The following is a 20,328-nucleotide window of genomic DNA, read 5'->3' as shown; positions in this document are numbered from 1 at the left end:
GCTACCGCCTAATGACGACCCAAGACAAATGTTATCAACTTCACAAACAAGCAAGCGAGCAAACGAGCAGGGGGAGGGGAGGAAAACAGGGAGAGAGAAGAAAAGAAGCCGTATGTCGCCACTAAGAGAATCAGAGATAGAGACGGATAGATAGATAGATAGATAGATAGATAGATAGATAGATAGATAGATAGATAGATAGATAGATAGATAGATAGATAGATAGATAGATAGATAGATCCTCCATGTTTCAGACACACAGAAATGCACAAAGACATCAGACATCCTCATTCCATTCTGTCCTCTCTCTCTTTCTCACACACACGGTCACACACACACTTGCACACACACTGGAGGAGTGTGACGATATCATTAAAGAATCACGGTGAGCCGTGTCATGCTTCAGTTTGTAGCAATTACCGTCTCCTGCCTGACACGCAGACAGAGACCCTGCCACCGCTGACCACCAAGGTCAACGACCAGTTACAATAGTTAAATTCTCATCTCCACTCAGCCACTGATGCTGTACCTAATTGCCCAATTTACACACACCATATGCACACACACACACACACACACGCACACTGCTCAGTGGTTATGACTGAGAAGAGAGGTTGCGATGAAATGCAGTCGCAGCAAGATTCTGGTGATATGCCGCTGCACTACTCTCTGCTTTTGTCATTTTTGCTAACAGCACAACTACTTCTACAGTATATTGGATTCACCCTACAAAAAAATAAAAAATAAGAAAACACAGTAAGTTATATGTCTGTCCAGGTGTCCACTCAGGCAGACTTTTCCACGAAACACAGAAACACAACACAAACGTGAGACTGGCGTGGAGACCAGCTCTTTGCCCTGTGCAACAAAACCAGGGCTAAGGGCCAGGAGGCCTGGAGGAAGTTATTAAACATTGGCACATGCATGGAGCTGAGGTGGGCCAGTAATAATGCTCTCCTTCTCTCCTGGGTTGGTTTTTTTACTAAACCACCGGGCCAATTAACCCAGTCTTCAGGGACTGAGATCTGAGCTTTACATCAGATTTTATTCTTTCCAGATTGCCTTTTATAGCCATTATTTTCCTTAAAAGTACAAACAAAATGCCAGTGGATGAAGGGGAGCCATGGTATTGACTGTTCGCATATGGCCAGTTTAGAAAAGTTGGTGTGAGCTTGGCGGGGCTGAAGTAGACACCAGGCGTATGGTGCAGGCATGTGGATTTTGTGTTTAATTTGGGAAATTCACATATGCCATCTCCACAGCATGACTCTGATTTATATAGCACTTACATTTTGGGGCCTTTATCAGATGCTCTAATCCATCGGGACTTATAATAAAACCACGGAAGAATAACAAAAAATCCACAAGCTCAGCCTTCGAACAAGATGGGCAAAGCGGAGCGTCGCTGCTGACAGTGAGCAGTGAGTGGATGGTAATGAATGCTCACTGATGCCAAATTTCCCCTCACAAAGCTCAGGGAAAAACATCATAATTGAAAATAAGTAGAATTTGAACGCTGGCCCACCAACCTCTCGACTGCACCACATTCAGGGTGAAGCCAGGGTGAAAAACAGTCAGGGAGCAAAGTTTGTAATGTGTACAAACAGAAGACGGTGCAGGTTGTGGTTGTTAACAAGGAGGTGAGTCAGGGAGCAGGTGATATGTTACAGTTGGTGTCACGTGCGTGTGTGTGTGTGTGTGTGTGTGTGTGTGTGTGTGTGTGTGTGTGTGTGTGTGTGTGTGTGTGTGTGTGTGTGTGTTTGTGTTTGTGTGTGTATGTGTGTGTGTGTGCGTGCACTGCAGCATTCCTGGAGTTCAGGTCCGCTGTACTGCTCCAACATTCCATCAAGGGCGACAGAACGCCACAGCGACAGATTTGCATACAGAACAAAGCCGCCCGCAGGCTAGGCCACTGGGACTGAAACATGCCCCTGCAGCCCCTCCTCTCCCCTACCCTCTCCGTGCACGCACGCACACTCTCGCAAACACACTCTCACGTGCACGAGCAAGCACAAGCCTTCTGGGGAGTACGCGTGTGTGCACCTGTCAGGGGTTAGCTGACACCTCTGCTGCTGGCAAAGCAGCTCCTCATTAGCATGGCTGTGATCTAGGGGTCCCCAGGGGTCCCGGCCTCCTCTCCTCACCCCCTGTCCCCTCCCTACACCTCTGCTCCTCTCCTCCTCCTCACATCTCCCATCCGTCCCTCCCGCTCCTCCTCCTTCGTCTTCTTCTTCTTCCATGCCCCACTCCCCTCTGCTCTGATGGCTTGTTTGTCATGAGGGGGGCTAATCAGGAGACATGGGGCCACGCAGATCAACCGTGTGTGTGTGTGTGTGTCTCACAGGGAAAAAGGGACCTTGCACATTAAACTAGGGCCCCGACGTGCGGCAGCTGACTGTCACACATATGCAGTAAAAGAAAGAGGGAGATGGAGAGACAGAAAAACGGAGAGGGACTGTGGAGGGTGGCAGTAGCAGGCAGGGGGTAAGGCTCTCACACAGTGTGACTGGCTCCATGCTAACTCAAACCAGCTTTGGCCTGCTAACCATATACATATGTGTGTGTGTGTGTGTGTGTGTGTGTGTGTGTGTGTGTGTGTGTGTGTGTGTCTGTCTGTCTGCAGCCAATATGACCAGCTGAAATGCCTGACAGCCCAAAAGAGAATTTAAAGACACAGTGCTCCTTCGTGTGCTCACTGAAAAGTGTTAGGGACTGAACGCTCGACACATTTTCCCTAACGATATTTATCTCTTCACTTTTCTCTCTCTCTCTCTCTCTCTCTCTCTCTCTCTCTCTCTCTCTCTCTCTCTCTCTCTCTCTCTCTCTCTCTCTCTCTCTCTCTCTCCATCCCTCTCTCCTCTCCTCCTCTTTACCCCATGCATGCATACACTGAGCACCTGTACTAGGTGTCTGCGTACTCCACCCTGACCCTCATGCCTCCTGGGATGCGGGTCAAATGAACAATAAAAGGGATCAGGTATCTCCAACAACTTGATCACAGACACGCACACTGTACACGGAGCCAGACCAGCTGCGCGACAACGCACGAGTGGAAGAGGCTCTCATGTAGCGCGACCGAGGGAGCATGTTACCGCCATGAGGCAAGCTATCCCAGCGAGGGCACAGGGGACGCTGCTGTGAAAAATAACTGGAAAGACCTCTCTGTCAGTTAAGAGCTATGACTCTTGGCTCGGCTTCTAGGACAAAGAGGGAGAAAGAGGGAGGGAGAGAAAGGGAGCGATATAGACACAAAAAAAAAAGACAGGGAGGGAATGAAAAGAAAAAGGGAGCTCCATAAAGTGCATTAGCTAAGCTCTCTGTGGCATTTCTCTAAGCCTGACTCATCGCCATCAGCTCCTAACTGGTCCCAGTGCCTGTACGTGCGTGTGCGCATGTCCATGTGCGTGTGTGTGTGCGCGCGCGCAAGTGTGTGAGCGTTTTCGGGGTGTGTGCGCATTCTTGTGGGGTCTGCTGTCTGTCATGTGACGCTGACAAATGGGTGACACTCAATCGTGCTTGTGGTCGAGAGAAGATGTAAGAGAGAGGAGCAAGATGGAGAAGATGATGAAAGGAGGAGAAAAAAGGGGGAGGGAGAAAAGAAGGAAAGACAGTGAAAAGAGGAAAAAGAAAATTGCAGGGAGCAGAAGAAAAAGGGCGCTGTTGTTTACTTTATCACCAGCATTTACATTTTAAATAAGAAGTAGAAGCACTTTAATCTCTCATTCCATCACCTACGGGTTTTACCATGACACAGCAGAGAAAACAAACAACATAAAAATGAAAAAAGGATGCAACGGCTGGAGGTGTTAGCTGATTTAAAGAAATAAAACTCCACCACTGATTAACAGAATGTATTTTAGGTTAAATGTTTTAGATAAAATGCCCCCAGTGATGCGACGCATGAGCAAAAAAAAAATCTAAATGTTTGGATAGGTGATGGCATCAAAAGAGAAAAAACTCTGACAATGAAATGGAAACTGACTTTGTGGACTCCCACAATGTTTGTTTGAGGTTTTACATCCAAATGAGCTCCAGTCACATCCCTCGGGGACTCTCACTTTGTCCAGAAAGTCAATTTCCTATTCACTGGCACTGAATAGGAAATTGACTTTGACATATGAGTGACATGCGATTTCAGTTTTGCGGGGTTTATTAAATTTTTAATCGGATCAATCATTATATACAAACAGTATGAAATATATTGTGCTGGGTTTTTTTTTTTTTTTACAGAATGAAAAGGTGGCATCATTTTGGTCTTTGTTGACGATTTAAATGAAACAAAACAGCCTATGCTGTCTCTCTCACACACACACACACACACACACACACACACACACACACACACACACACACACACACACACACACACACACACACACACACACACACACACACACACACACACACACACACACACAAAGGCTTATCTCAACCTGTGATGAGCATGTGTTCCTGAGCAAACTCCTCCAAGGCTTTCTACCCTTCATACGTGTGATCGCCTTTGGTTTAACGTGTGTGTGCGTATTACTCATTTATTGGGACCTAACTCTGTCTCCAGGGTCACATTAAGGGGACGAGTCTTCCTTGTGGGAACAAAAAGCAAGTCCCAATAAGGTAAGTGAAAGAATTCTAAGGTGAGGACATGTGTTAAGGTTTGGTAGAGGTTAAGGTCAAATTTAGGTTTAGGTTAGGTTAGGTTTAGGTTTAGTTTGGGCTTAGATTAAGGATAGGGTTAGGCAAGTAGTAGCTATGGTTAAGGGTAGATTCTCCAGGAAATCAATGTATGTCAATCTAATGTCCTGTGAAGTAATGGAGACACAACTCCGTGTGTGTGTGTGTTTTGTGTAAAAAGAGAAATAGGAACAAACAGTGCTTTTGTGTCTCTGTGTGTGTGTAGTGCATGTGTTTGCATCCTCAGTGTGTATCTCCGTCTACCATTCTGTGACACGGTGCTATATTCTCTCAGCAGTAGTAATGTTCCCCAGCTGGATCCTGCCCATTGGAGCCAAGCAGCGTTAACTAGCCGCCCACAGGAAAATACCACCGTGGCCCTGAACGCAGCACACCAAGTCCATCCAAACCAATCAGCCCGCTATAAAACTTGCCCCTCACATGCCTGAGAAATGGCATGGAGTCCATTCCAGTGAGCCTGAACATGCACAAGCTATTTCACTATATCGCCACAATTTCCCTCATTTAATATCTAATTCCAGCTATTTAAGGTTGTGAGAGGATGCAGTGCTTTGTTCCCTCTTCCGAACACAAAGCAGAGGCTGTGAGGCTGGTGAGGGAGAGAGAGCACGAGGAGTGCTGCATCATTTGAGACCGTTTTGCAACCTAATTAGCGTTAGCTTATGAAACTGATGCAACAAAAAGGGGAGAGTGTTAAAAATACAAATATAGGCCAGAGATGTTCAGCTCTCTAATTCCTTTTCAAAGGTGAGAAAAAACGAAATAAAATAAATTATTTATTTTCTCTTTTTTTCCGCAGACACGCGACTTCCTGGAGTCGACACACACTTTTCATGTGGATTAAACAAACAAGATTCATAACGAGTTGATATAGTGAGCTTTGGAGGTGCTGAGAGGCCAATTTTGTCACGCTAGTTGTTTCCCTTTACTTCCAGCCTCAGCTAAGGTAACGTCATAATTAAAGTATAGACATGATCTTCAATTCAAACTCTTGAAAAAAATGTCATCGTGTCAAAACAGAACACCCATATATCCTGATGATTTTAAAGCATGAATCTGGAAACTTTTAATGGACCCCCTGCTAGGGACCCCCATTTGAGAACCACCGACATAATGTATTGCACAGCTAAACGTGAGACGATTCAAGAAAAATGACCCGGATAAAATCTTAATTCATCACAAACTGTAAATTGAATGTACAAAACTAAAATCCACCTCAGCTTTGAACTTCTTTGTTTTCCTTCTCCATTGAGCCGTCTCTCTTGTCTCTTAAGGACTTATGATAATGTGAAGGCCGGTGGCACATTATTAGCATTGCTCCGGTCATGTCTCCAGGTGAATTCTGTTCTCTCTCGCTCTCTCACACAGGTCCTGAAAATATGCTCACGTGTGTCAAACCGCCTCGAAACACCTAACCTCAAATGCTCCACGCAAACCTGTTCACAGGTACAAATGCAGACATGTACTGTACATAGATTCATCTCTCAACATACACACCCAGCACATATTTACGGGGTGACATGCGAGTGTGTGATGGGGCTGAGTTCGGCCCCAGGCCTCCCCCTGTGGGCTCCGAGCTGCGGCCTCTCCCTCCGTCTCTCTCTTTCTCTCTCTTTCACTCTCATTTCTCTCTCTTTCTCGTTCTCTGTCTTTCTGGCTGTTATCACGCTGATACATTTCCTGCTCCTGGCATGGCTCCTGCATAGCTTATGGTTAAAGAACGCTTTCATCTATCAGTGCCTTAAGGACACACACACACACACACACACACACACACACACACACACACACACACACACACACACACACACACACACACACACACACACACACACACACACACACACACACACACACACACACACACACACACACACACACACACACACACACACACACACACAGTCACACCCACACATATACAAGCAGTGGTACAGGCCAGCGCTGCCCCGCCAGACCACAGGCCCAGACAAGCTCCGCTGGCACCAATCACCCTGATAACATCTTAGGCTTTATTTCATTTTGGCTTGCTCTGTTCTGCTCTGGGAAAGACAGACACAGAGAAGAGGGCTTTCTGGAACAAAAAAAAAAGTATGAATTACGCCAGTATACAGTGAGCGCGTAGCCCCTTAACCTTGAGTAGCTAACTCTACTGTCTGCAACGCCATCTCTGGACATGACGGTGCAAGTCCTTTCTCGTCCGAGAGACAGAAAAGAGGGGATGTTTCTTCTTTTGACTTGTAGATGGCAGATCAGGTTTTAAGGTGAAAGTAAAAGTTAATAAAAAACATATTTATGTGGGAAATTGTTTGCATCCTCTCCCTCTCGCCTTTCACGGCTCTGTCCACCCGGATTAATAAAAATTCTAGCCAAATAGTTTTGGTTTTATATGCTCAGGTTTACTTGTCTACACTCGTCCACTCTTCTCTGTGGTGCACAGCACTGTAAAATGTGTCTGAAATATTTTCAACATCTGTGTGTGTTTCCAGATCAAATTCTCATAATCCACAGATCTCACTGTAAAGAGTTTTCGCTTGAAATGAAAAGTGCGGCCCCTGTAAAAACTGTTAACAGGGTGTTCTGTGGATTATTATAACAACAGTGCAACACTGTTTCTGGAAAGAAGATATTGCTTTAAAAAATGTTAAATGTTATATTTTCAAGTGTGAGCGCCACAAGTGAAATTCCGTGAATGAAATCGCTCTCACGTTGGTGCAGAAACACTCCGAGGCAGAAATCTGGGCAAAGTAAACCAAATCTATCTGAGTGAGCAAATGTGTTTCCCCCCCATCATTTTGAACTGAACTTTTAACATTAGATATAAAATAAATTTTTAGCATCATCTCACCCGTCGTACAACTTTTACTAAGAGCTCCTGTTGATGTGAACGTCGCATAGTGTGCACGAAGGTTGTTGATGCTGTTTGCAAACTAGACCTTGTTCCAGTTACACCACTTTATACTTAAGTGACAAACCAACATAAAAGAAGCTCATGTTTGTCATGTGCTTGTCTGCGTCTAGTGTTCCCTCTCGGTGTAATTGCTCAAGACAAATAAGTGGATGAAATAAGGGGAATCGTGAGTGTACCATGAAAGGCTTTCAATATCTCTCGCGGTGAGGCAGCCTGTAAAAGGAAAAAATACGGCCATAAACGCTGTCTCCTAGTTTTCTTCCGCCACAATCCTGCCCAATCAGTGCAGGAGGATAATAAGTTGAGGGGGGAGAGGAACAACAACAGTGTCGCAAGTCGGATTACCCTCGTCTGACTGTCTAACAAGTGCCATTTCTTTTCCTCGGCACAATTTACAACAGCTAATGGTGGCTCCTTTTGCTACCGAAGGCAAACACACACTACTTTTCAATAGAAAAACTGGAGTGAAGAGCCTGGTCAGGAAATCTCTCCATTTACCCCTTGCAGGAGAGCATTACGTGTTCTGCACTAATGTGTGGCAGACCGCACAAACGCTGCACACTCGCAGACACATGAGGATTTTATCTGCATGTCCGTCCTGAGGAGTGAGAGAGCAGCTCGGCAGGCTCTGCTCTCGAGTCGTGCGTGTAAAAGTCAAATCTGAAGTTGTTAATCAGTTAAAAACATTGATTTTACCCTGTACCGATTAAGGCAAATTTGTTATCGCATGTTGCCAACAGTGAGAGGAAGCTACAATAACCACAGTGCAGTCAAATTACCTTGATGATAATGATTTAAGCGAAAAACATTACCACATGCATGGATTCTCACTGACACAAGTGGTCCATGGCAACGACACCATGAAGTTCACATCAGCACTTCACTCACAGCTCCGCACAAAGCAGCGTGTTTGTGTTGAATACCAAAGCGCCATCATCACTCTCCATGCGTAGCAGAGACGGGGTGTGAGGTTTCTAATGCCTCTTAAGTAAGGCTGTTAAGGAGCACGGAGTCCACACATCTGGAAGACACAGTCAGTCGGCACATGCTGAAAGTTAGCGGTGGCGCTCGCAGTCCAAATTAGTGGCGAGTTTTATTCCCCCGCTGTGGTAGGAAAATATCAAATCTGCTGCCATATGAGCGCCATAAAGCTGGCTGTGGAGCGTTTGATGCCTTCATGTGGGAGCCTTTAAGCAGTGTGTCTATGTATGTGTGTGTGTGTGTGTGCGTGTGTTTGTGCACACGTGTGTGTTTGGTGGGAGATGCAGGCCTTAATATGAGATGGGAGTCATTGTATGCATTCCTGCATGCACATGTGTTGTGTGTGTGTGTGTGTTTGTGTGGCTCATATCTGTGTGCGTACTCCTGCATGCATGTTTCCATTTTCTGACCAAATGTGTGAGTGCACGTTTCTAACCGTGTCTGCGTGTGTGTGTGTCAGGTGGCTGCAGCGGTGTGTGTGCGTGCAGCTGTGCCATTTTAGCAGCTCCCTTATAGACCTATTTGACCCTGCTGTACAAAGCAGACAGACAGACACAAGCAGAGTCAGACGGCCCCTGGGGTGGTCCTGTCTGAGGTGCAGTGTTATGGGTTAACAACACTAGGGCCCCATACACAGGCACGAATATGTATACTGTAATTGTACACACACACACACACACACACACACACACACACACACACACACACACACACACACACACACACACACACACACACACACACACACAAAGACACACAGATGCGTATGTGAACCTAAATTATCATACAGAGGCACATAAATAGAGAATTAATCACTGCGAATTATTTTATTATTTTTCCTCTAAGCTATAGGACAAAAGTTTTCTTTTCCAAATGCGTAAAATTGAAAATCTAGTAAAACATGTTGCTTATGCTCCTGTTTGTTAGAAATTAAATATTTAAGTTTATAAATTCATTGGCGGAAAAAACACAATGCAGTGCAGTAAAATATTTACTTTTTAAAGTGTCTAAGCAGGGGTTAGACAGACATAAAGGGTGAGTTATACATATACATACAAATGCACAAAAACAATATGCATGAATTCCATTTGATATATCTTTGGTTATTATATCTAAAACGTTTTTGTTAAGATTGCATAAATTATTGTAAAAAATAAAATCTAGGCAGGCTTTATAGTCATCGCATTGCTACAGGAAAAAACACTCAAATTTAAACTTCTACAGAAGAGTCCTCTACTCTATTTTCAAGCAATGTCTGTGTATGAGTGTTTGGAACATACTCAAGGCCTTTGAATCGACCTCTGCTCAACTTAAAAGTGTAATAAAGGGAAATTAATAACAAAAGCAGATACTGTATCATGCATGAGTGTGTTCTGATGTTAGTCAGTGGAGGAACTGGTGTTCTCCTCTCTTTTTCTCTTACGGAGGAACAAGGAAATATTTACCACTCAAACAAAGCAGGAAATACACACATCACACACACACACACACACACACACACACACACACACACACACACACACACACACACACACACACACACACACACACACACACACACACACACACACACACACACACACACACAGAAAATGCCAAAATAAAAATAGGAACACATGCCTAACAGCACACACAAAATAAATTTCCCTGGCAAGCGTTCAAAACGCTTGAGTGAGAACACATAAACACACACAGACTGCACCAGAAATGCATGAACACGCATGAGACACACTTGCAAGCACACACATGCACATGCATCCCCCCCACACACACACACACCACGCATGAGTGCACACACTCACACACACACACACCACCTACACAAGTGCCACCATGTAACCCCTAATCACAACCCCAGAGCTTGGACATCAAATGAAGCAAGTTTTAAAAAAAAAATCATCAGGAGTAATTAACGCATTTTCATATGCAAATGTGATTAATGCAAAACTACAAAGTCATTATGCAAATCAACTTTTCCTTGAGCCTCTGTACAAATATTCACAGCTCAAATCAGGGATCAGTCTCGCCATCTTTCTTTTTTTATCTCTTACCCCTCTCCCTCTCCCTCTATCTCTCCCTCTCTTGGAGTAGAGATAATACGTAAGTAGCATGTGAAGTTATTTCTAACTCACGCAGTGTGTGTGTTTTCATGCGATGGGCCGGGGCTATGGCATTACGCCGCCTGCCTACTGATTACTGGCTGGTTGGCACTGGAGCGAGACAGGGAAGCCGGCGTACAGGGGAAGGTATGAATATGCAAAAGCCTGATTGCTTTTCATGATTAAAGCCTATTTAATATGGAAATGAGAGCAAGCCAGGTGATTAAAGGAGCATTGGGTGGTGGGGCAAAAAAAAAAAAAAGGATGGTGGGAGAAACGGAGAGAGAGAAGAAGAGAAGGAGAGAGACACCTTCAAATCCACACCGGTAGAGAGGTTTGGAGACAAACAAGTGTCAGTCATTGCAGATTTGACTTCTTTGGACATAAAGGTCTTTGTTACATCTTAAACATGCATCGCAGGTTATCATCCAGAAACCACCATTACTCATTTAAGGAGAGAAAAAAAATCCCCCGTTGCCCAACAAAAACTGATTTTATCAGCTCAAACCGCGTCCGTGCACTTTAACACACTTTCACACCCTCAATAATTCGGAACATGTAGGTGTGACCGTTTCAAAGTAGCAGGTATCTCATTTAAATCCCTCCATCTTTCAGTATTGGTAACACATTAGGCTCGCAAGAAAAAAAATCAAACCCCTGCAAGATCTTCAGCCTAATACAGTGATATGACTGTGTTGCCCACAAACATGGCGCCACAGAGATCAGAGGTGGACGCAGAGGAAGAACAGAGAGAGACGTCTGAGGATGTCGCTGTCGTTCACAACGTCTCATGAAATATTTACAGTGTGAACTCAACACACACGGTGTTTGTGTGTGAGCGGGAGACAGAGATAGACAGAGAGAGGGAGAGGTTGTCATGATGTGACTTCGCCCTTATGCACTGGTTGTCGCAAAGTGCTCCGAGGGGGCCCGCCGCCAGCCGTCCTGGGAGGAGTTCAAAGCAGGGCCAGGGTCGTCTTAGCATGGTAACGCTCCCCTAGCGACAACCTCTTGCTTGCCTGATGACACGCATCATTCTTCACAGACACCGCACATACACACATGCGCATACTCATACAAAAATTCATACAAAGCGCACACATATTAAAATAGCCCCCACATACACACACACAGAGTGCATGCATCAGCAAGAGAAACTCAGGGATAAAAAAAAAAAAACGGGAGCAGAAGGGCCATTTTTCATCTACACCATGTGTACGAAAGCTTGTGCTTGCATGTGTGTGTGTGTGTGTGTGTGTGTGTGTGTGTGTGTGTGTGTGTGTTTGTGTGAGTGTGTTTGTGAGAGTGTGTTTGCACCTTTTGGGGTTGAATCTGCTAGCCTTGCAGCATGTTTGCATTTTAAGCAAGCGGGCTGACAGACAAAGAGGCCAGACAGGATGTTATAAAATACGATCAGGTGAAAAAAACAAAAACAATCAAGGGGAGGAGGGGGTTAAGGGTTAAGCATATAGCACGAGCTGTGCATGAAAAGTGCATGTGTGCTCTTTTGTGTGTGTGCATTTGACTCGCATTCAAATTCCCTTGTGTCTATTTTTTAACACTTCTGCTGCAAATATTTGTGTGTAAAGTTCTCAATACCACACGCAGGCAAATGTTGTGTGTGTGTGTCCAATGTGTGTGTTATGTGTGTGTGTGTGCAACTAACACACTGGGCTTAATTAGACCTAATAATAATAATCTAATTTGGTTAAAACTTGAGACTGCCTTGAGTGGCAATCTAATGTGTTGAACAAAGCTCTCCTCCTCTCTTTCATTCGGGGCTTTGAGTGCTTTCATGTCCTGTTCTCTTAGTGATAAGACTCTGTCTGTCTGACTGTGCATGTGGCTGTCGGTCTGTTGCTCAAACAGTCCACCGCTGCACAAACGTTCCTCCTCTGACCACCTACAACCCATTTTTCATTGCACCAGCTTCCAAATGAGTTCCACGTTTTTTTATGTCTCCGCTGCAGCTGGGTGTCTAGGTGCGATGCTGCTACAGGCCGCTTACAGCTCATTAAACTTCCATAGTGTAGCTGAGAATTTAAATCGTCGATAAAAGCTAAAGTCAAACTGATTGAACATTTAAGCTTATTTTTGCAATCAATATGTTTTTCTTTCCGGGGGGATGTCTGTGCTCAACAAAGTAAGGCCAGCACTTTAAAAAAAATAAATCTGAAATTAGAAGTGGCATCCAAAACTGTGCTGTCACAAATTGTTTGCGATCTACTTTCAGCAATTTTTTTGTCTCACTGCAAAAGTCGGTGACCACACACAGCTGGTGGCCACACACAGGAACATGTGTTGATCTCTGCTGCGATGACACAAAAATGTCTGCAGCAGCTTTGATTCCGAACCGAACAAAATATGCAAATGTAGAGCTGTGTCCCTGGGCTTATTATTTTCTTTTTACAAAACGTCTTGCAATCTCGTACAGACCAGTTACATCTTAAAACATCCTGCCGAGAGAAATCAGGGAATGTGTGACATGTGGGATGAATACACTCGTACAAAAAAGTGTTATTCATTCAGACATTGATTGATTCTGATCAAGTTTGGTTAAAGAAAAGAGATTTTCACCTCTCAAATATAATGTATCACAAACAAACGTGCACCTGCTGGGGACCCAAAGAACCAAGAGCCTGTTGTCATGGCATCTACACTAAATGTTCAACCTTTCACACTGATTATTCTCGTCTAACGTGGCATGTATAACCTCTCAGTTTATTTCGCTGTGCGCTGGCAGTCGTGTAAGATGTTTTTAAATAATTAAATTATCATTAAAACTGGGATATATCACTCTGACGTATGAATCAAAGCTGAAAAAGCTTCAGGTGGCACTTCAGGATGCTATTCAGAATTTTACTCAAGATTCCAAGATGGACAAGTGCAAACAACATGTGGCTCTAGCAACGTCTCTCAAGTACTCATACTCCGCACAAATTTATGTTTTAATTAAAGCACAAAAAAACATTACCATGAGGGCCGTAACCTAGACGACACTAAGTGATACAAGGTGCTGGAACAAAAGTCTATATGTGTTTTTAACCCCTGTCTACTTGTAAAATGTGATCGTTGCATTCTGTATTTTTGTCCTGTATATTTTAATTCATTCATTTTATTTTAATTTTTATATTGATATGGAGTCTGGAATAAAGATTCACTAATCCATCCACGTCTGTGACACTGTAATCTGAATCTCGACTTTTATTTTGAAGGACTGCTCTGTATACTAAAATCCTAGTATATTGGAAAACAACACATGTACGACATTATGTAAAATTAAAGTCTCACCTTTACGATATATATTAGACTCTTTTTGGCAGTTCAACACTAAGTAGTGTCCAGTCTCAGAGTTTATATCTGATTTGCATCTGGTAACTTTTACAACCAGGTTGTCTCGCTTCTGCAGCTGAGACCTTCTTCCTCTGCTGGAGTCTGTGTAATCCTGGATAGCCTCCCCAGCTCTCGGGTGTGATGGTGACTGTCTCCCCTGATAACTTTGAACTGGTTTCCCTGCAGCGCTGGCAGTGTGCATCACACACACGCCGCCGCCGCCGCCACCGCCACCCACCCCCAGCCAGATGAACGGCCTTGCTACTTTATTAATCCTCTTCTCCTCACCACGAACACAGATGAATTTTAATCAGCCTTCTTAACCTCTTTTTTTTATACGCTGCAGGATTTCTTTACAAAACGCTCCGACACGTGATATGCACTCACACATGAGCAAAAAAAAAAAAAAATGAGAGAGAAAATACACACATACAAACACACGCGCACACACACACACACAGACTGGGGTGGCTCCTCTATCACCTTCTTCCCGCCTTTCAAAATTGGTTTCAGCTGAAGAAGTCCTTCAGGCCTGCCAGTGTGTGTTTGTTTGGGGTGTGTGTTTGTGTGATTTTTGGGCTTGTGTGTGTCTGCGCGTGTGTGTGTGTGTGTGTGTTGTTTGTTTGTTTGTTTGTGTGTGTGTGTGTTTGTTTGTTTGTGTGTGTGTGTGTGTGTGTGTGTGTGTGTGTGTGTGTGTGTGTGTGTGTGTGTGTGTGTGTGTGTGTGTGTGTTTGTTTGTGTGTGTGTGTGTGTGTGTTTGTTTGTGTGTGTGTTTGTTTGTGTGTGTGTGTGTGTGTGATGTTTTACTTAGAACGAAGCAGAATAGACACACAGTGCAGCTCTCACTCACTCTAATGAAATCATCCCAGGCTACATTAATCCCTCCTGAAGGCCACTGTCAAAATAAGGAGCAGCTGGGATTCTTTAAAGAGAGCTATCTTTCTCGGACAGGTGAGAGAGGTGTGTGTGTACATGGCTTTTTGCAGCTATGTGTGTTCACGACATGTGCATCTATTTATCTGTTCTTGTGTTCCAGTCTCCATACCTCCTCTCTCCTGTTTGGGGCAGAGTCCCTTGGCCGGCGTCAGCCTCCTTTCCACATCCACCTCTCCTCCGGGGGTCACCTGGATGCCCACCTCCACTGGAATGGACCCTCTGCACAGCTCCAGTGACCTGGCCCTGGGAGAAATGGCAATGCCCGTGACCCCGCCACTCTCCCCTGGTTTGGAGAAAGACCCTGGTCCGCTCCTGGGGCCCCGACACAGACGGCGCTTGTGCTCGATGAAGACAAGGATGTCCCCCAGAGGGAAGTTGGTCTGGCACTGGCCGCAGGTCAGCAGATCATGCTCCCCGGGGCCCAGCCGCCGGGGGCTGGGAGTGGACGGCTCTGGGGATGGAGATCCTGCTCCTGAGTCATGATTGGCCTCTGCTGCAGAAAAAGGGAAGAGGAGGGTAGAAGATGTCAAACTTTGGTGAGACAGGCTGAGACACAATACATAAGGAGGTTTAGTTATTTCTGATGACATTACCTGATAAACGCCAACCCTCCCTACCACACCAGATGATCATTACGTTCACAACTGTCTCACTTTCATCGCATAAAACAAATCCGCTGTAAACCTGCTTCGCCTAGACAAACACCTGCGCAGCTTATCTAGAGAGATCTGCGTGGGTGGGACCCGGCACATACACTCTATGTATATGTATGTGTGTGTGTGTGTGTGTGCGTGTGTAATTCTGTGTGTGTTGGTGTGTGGCCAGGAAGCTATTCATCTCACAGTGCAGGCTGGGTTTCCGGTGAGGGCCCTCGCTGCACTAAGCTGTCATAGCTAGACGGCAGCCTTCACCACGTGGGAGCCCCAGCGTGTGCAGAACAAAGTGTAGCACAGCAGAGGCCACATCCACCAGTATGTGTGTGTGTGTGTGTGTGTGTGTGTGTGTGTGTGTGTGTGTGTGTGTGTGTGTGTGTGTGTGTGTGTGCGCGCGTGTGTGTGTGTGTGCTCTTATGTTTGTGTGTATCACAGAAAAAGACAGAAAAGAAAAATGAGAATGAGGGAAAAAAAGAGAAAGATGTCTAAGTGTGTGTATATGAATAGAGCAGCACACAGGTGAGTTCGAACACTGTATTCTCCACAGACAGAAAATCTATAAAGCCAAACCCGGGGTCCTGTTAAGAGAGTAAATCTCATTCTTCACAGATCTGACACAGCCATTAATAACCATTACACATTCTTCCCTCCCTCCTCCCCTATGGCACACACAGACTCCCTCAGCTTAACGTAAATCCCTCATGGACGACCTCCAGTTTTTTTAAACACTACCCCGATGCACCAGTATGAAGATGTGTCCTCTTCTACAAAGCCTGGAGGAAAACGGAAGCTCCAGAGACTAAAGGGGCCGTGCGAGCGAAAAGGTACCCAGGAGAGAGATGTTGATGCCTGCGAGAGGAGCAGAGCAGTGCCTGCCTGTCTCCGCAGCTCCTCCACTTCTAGCACCTGCATCTCCCCCTCCCCGTACCCTCATCTTCTCTCTCTCTCTCTCCTCTCTCTCTCTCTCTCTCTCTCTCTCTCTCTCTCTCCAAACATGACACCCCTAATAATTGCAAAGATTAGACAAAGAAGCCAGTTTGTGTTTCTCGGTGCATAGATATCAGTGGAGAGATCCTAAACTCTCTTATCCCCCATCTCAAACTGTCAGAGAGCCGTTGCCCCTCCTCAAACTCCCCGATCATGACTGTTAAACTATTTTTTACTGAATTAAATATGTCAAAGATTCCTGTTCGGCTGTGAATCACCCCTCCTTCCCGACCTCCCCCACCCAAACACACTCACATGCACGTTCAAGTCCACTCACTTCGCCCCGGAGTAATGATCTGATGCCAAATATCTTTTCTCTAAATGGCGATGGGCTCCTGGACGCCTGCCAGATAATTTCCATCTCATAATCTTTGGCGGCAAAGAAGGAACACAAACACATATTTACCTACAGTTCACAGCTTGTGGCCGTAAATCACATGAAGCAATGTTCCAGAGTGCTCACACACAGGCCATGAGTCTGTGCTCGCGCATGCATGTGTGCATATGTGCATTGCATATAAGTAGGACTGTGCAGGAGCAGGAGATGTACCCACTGACAACATGGCGCGCTCTCATTTCTCACTCTGAAAGCAAGACAGGTGTCGTGAGGCCTAGATCATCATCGCAGCAAATGAGTAAAGGGCGAGATCAAGTCAAAGAGCTGACAGACACCTGGGCACTTGAACTCGACTTCCCCCCCCACCCCCCTGTCAGAGACGGAGACGAGCAGAGCAGGGCCTGTTTGTTAACCTATGGATGAGTAACGTGGCCTGGGGGCAGAAGGCAGTAAATTAGGCAGGCGTTGGCACTGTCGCTTCACCACTGGAATATCAGTCGGACAGCTTCTAAAAACCGCGCCCGTCCCTGAAACCCGCTCACTCATCTGTCCCGAGGCTCACCTGTGTGAGAAAAACACATGTGCAATAAGGAGCCGAGCATGGAACGCTTGCGGCAAAAAGGAAAAAAAAATGTGTGGACACAAACACGCTGAAATGGAAGCTCACTCTCACACACACAGACACCCAGACACACAGACACACAAAAGAAAAACACTCTAATGTTGCCTATCATGGTGACAGACAGTGTCTAATTCCTCTGTATAAACTCCTATGTGAGAGGAACATGCTTGATAGGTAAGGGAGCAGAGCAGACGCACTGTCAAACATGCCATCGTTGAGAAGGCGTGATGATAGCAATGAAACCCAGCTGTCTAACACGATACCACACATACTTTATTTCTCTCTCTTGGTCTTTCACACACACACACACAGAAAGACATGTACACACACTCACACACATATGCAGAGCCACATTCACCCATGCAGTGACAGTCCTGCTCCTCTCCCTTATCAAGTGTGAGTAAAGTCAGGCAGCCTTAGAGCACCCCCTATCAGTTTGATGAGGAGAGAGTCAGTTAGTCACTTCACCGCTGCTGCTGCTGCCGCTGCTGCTGCTGCTGCCGCTGCCGCTGCACAATATGTACCAGATGGGAGACACAGCTGAAGACAATGGACCTCTTTCACCAATATTTCCATTTGTGTGAAAGGCTAAAAGATATTCAGACGCCCGGCCAAAAAAGTATTTAATGATGAAACAATGTTGTCAAAGGCTTTCAGGAATTGTCTCATTAGCAGCTGAAATATTTTTTAATTGCAAAATGTGTGCCGTGCAGCCGGGTGACTGTCTGCGTCGTAATTTTAACGTCAAAATTGTTGTATGGCACATTCAGTGTGTTTGCTCTTCTCAGTAGTGGCCAGGTAAAACAAGCTCGGTAGGTAAAACATGCCAAAGTGCTGGTATTAGCACTGCGAGTTCCTGCCATGTCCTCTGCACTTAATTGCCCCGATAAATCCTCCTAATACCTTTTCATTGTTTCTATCCTTATATACCCTTATGTCTCAATTATGCTTCTGTGTTGTTTCATCGTGCCTGAGGTGAAGGCTAAGAAGGAAAAATTACAACAGCGTTTGACAAGTTCGGCTCTGCCCTACAGTAAGTCGGGTAGAACCAGAAAAATTGTCGTTTCGCTGGAAGTGAAACATTTGTTTTTATTTAATTATATGTTACGATATGAAGGGATTCCTGTAAGGGCTATGACGAAGAGTCGTGAAACTATTTTCCACCAAAGTTCTGACCTTACACAACAGTTTAATACCAGCTGCACACTCTGTTCCGCTGGTGAAGGCAGAGTAAGGCCAGGGGCACTCGTATGACAGTCGACCACACTGTATGGGTTCAGACCTGTCTCTCCTTCTTTGTCTTCCCCTTCCATTTGCTGAGCTGAAAACACACACTTGCGTACACACACACACACACACAAGCACATGTCTAAACCCCACAGGGAAAGTCGGGTAAGATTCACGCTGTCATTGAAAATAAATGACACCAGCAACGTTGCAGATGGTTGCAATCAAAAATTCAAACAACAAGCGGCCTCGCTTAGCCTATCCCTTTTTCTCGGCTGCGGCTGCCAAGGAAAGCTGCAACAGTGCGCGTTGTGTAAGGCCAGGCCTGTGTGTGTTTCATTATCTTATCACCATTTAATCTATAGCAGTCTCATTTCTTATCGTAAATCTTAGATGATCGGCCTGAAAGTGAGCAAAATACGGCTCTGGAGCTGACTGTGACTTGTCACTAAATCGCTATAAATGACTTGTAAGCTGCGAAGCATGACACTCGTCGGTATAAATCAAATTTGCAAAACGATTTTAGAGGTACAATAATAGTAAAAGAGGCACTTTATAGCAGTGCAAAATTGATTAAATGTGTTCGATAATATTGAAATATAGAAAGAAAATCAAGAGAGCAGACTGCAGTGCTTCGTCATAAATCATAAATCGCTCACCAATCATCTCCTGTGTGATTATCGTTCGTTTACCACAATGTGTGTGTGTGTGTGTGTGTGTGTGTGTGTGTGTGTGTGTGTGTGTGTGTGTGTGTGTGTGTGTTTGTGTATATTTACTGTGGCGTTGCTGTGCGTACGGTGGGTTTCTCTCTAGCGTTTGACAGCCATATGGTGCAAATAAAGAAGAAAACATTAACTGTTTCACAAGTAGCATGCCAGCTCTGAGCGTAAACAGTTATCACAAGGCGTTTCCATGGCTGGATCCAGGAAACAGTCCTCTGGAATATCGCTGATATTGAATTGCAAAAAAAAGACTGGTTTCTGAAGGAGGGAGGCCTGTGATGCTGCAGTCGTTAATGTGTGAGTAATATAGGATAAGGATATTCCTGTGATAAGTCTCTTTTTGTCATGAATGTGACTCCGAGCTGAGTCACAGACTGGAAGAGCCTAAAAAAGCCTGGAAGGGATGTTTGCTGTATTTTTTATCCTGCAATACCTTAATTCAACAAAGGATGAGCGTCAAATTCGACTAAGACAGAATGGCCTGTTACGTGCATTTGTTAAAGTGTGAACATAAGCCGTTTATGTGCATTTTGAGTGTGCTGTTTGCGCAGTTTTACAACCTGTGTGTGTGTGTGTGCATCCGTGTGTGTGTGCGCTTTCCTTGGCGCTCGCTTGAGCATTGCGTACATTCGTGTCAGTTACTCTAATTTCCGTACGTCCCTCTTGATGTCTGGCCTGGCAGGTAGGTTTCCAGTACATAGTCTTCCACGAAAAGCCTGTCCAGAAATATGCTGATATTCAGGTTCTCTGTGTTCCCAAGTAGAGCATGACCTATAGGTCCATGGCTGCAGGGCAGAAGGCTGCTGCGTTCACTTACACCGAATAACC

At 45.1% G+C, this 20,328-nt stretch overlaps 1 protein-coding gene across 2 annotated transcripts in view; it reads right to left on the bottom strand.

Annotated features, from left to right (window-relative positions):
• Positions 1-20,328, bottom strand: part of bcl11bb (BAF chromatin remodeling complex subunit BCL11B b) — a 31,598-nt gene that overhangs the window by 7,402 nt on the left and 3,868 nt on the right. For both annotated transcript variants that reach the window (XM_035144464.2, XM_035144465.2), the window contains one exon: positions 15,062-15,445. In XM_035144464.2, coding sequence (XP_035000355.1) covers positions 15,062-15,445 — 384 coding nt within the window. The remainder of the gene's footprint in view (positions 1-15,061; positions 15,446-20,328) is intronic.

Source organism: Hippoglossus stenolepis, chromosome 20, assembly GCF_022539355.2.
Source record: "Hippoglossus stenolepis isolate QCI-W04-F060 chromosome 20, HSTE1.2, whole genome shotgun sequence".
Lineage (NCBI taxonomy): Eukaryota > Metazoa > Chordata > Actinopteri > Pleuronectiformes > Pleuronectidae > Hippoglossus > Hippoglossus stenolepis.
The sequence above is the reverse complement of the archived record's forward strand: the minus strand, read 5'-3'. Positions and strand labels throughout refer to the sequence as shown.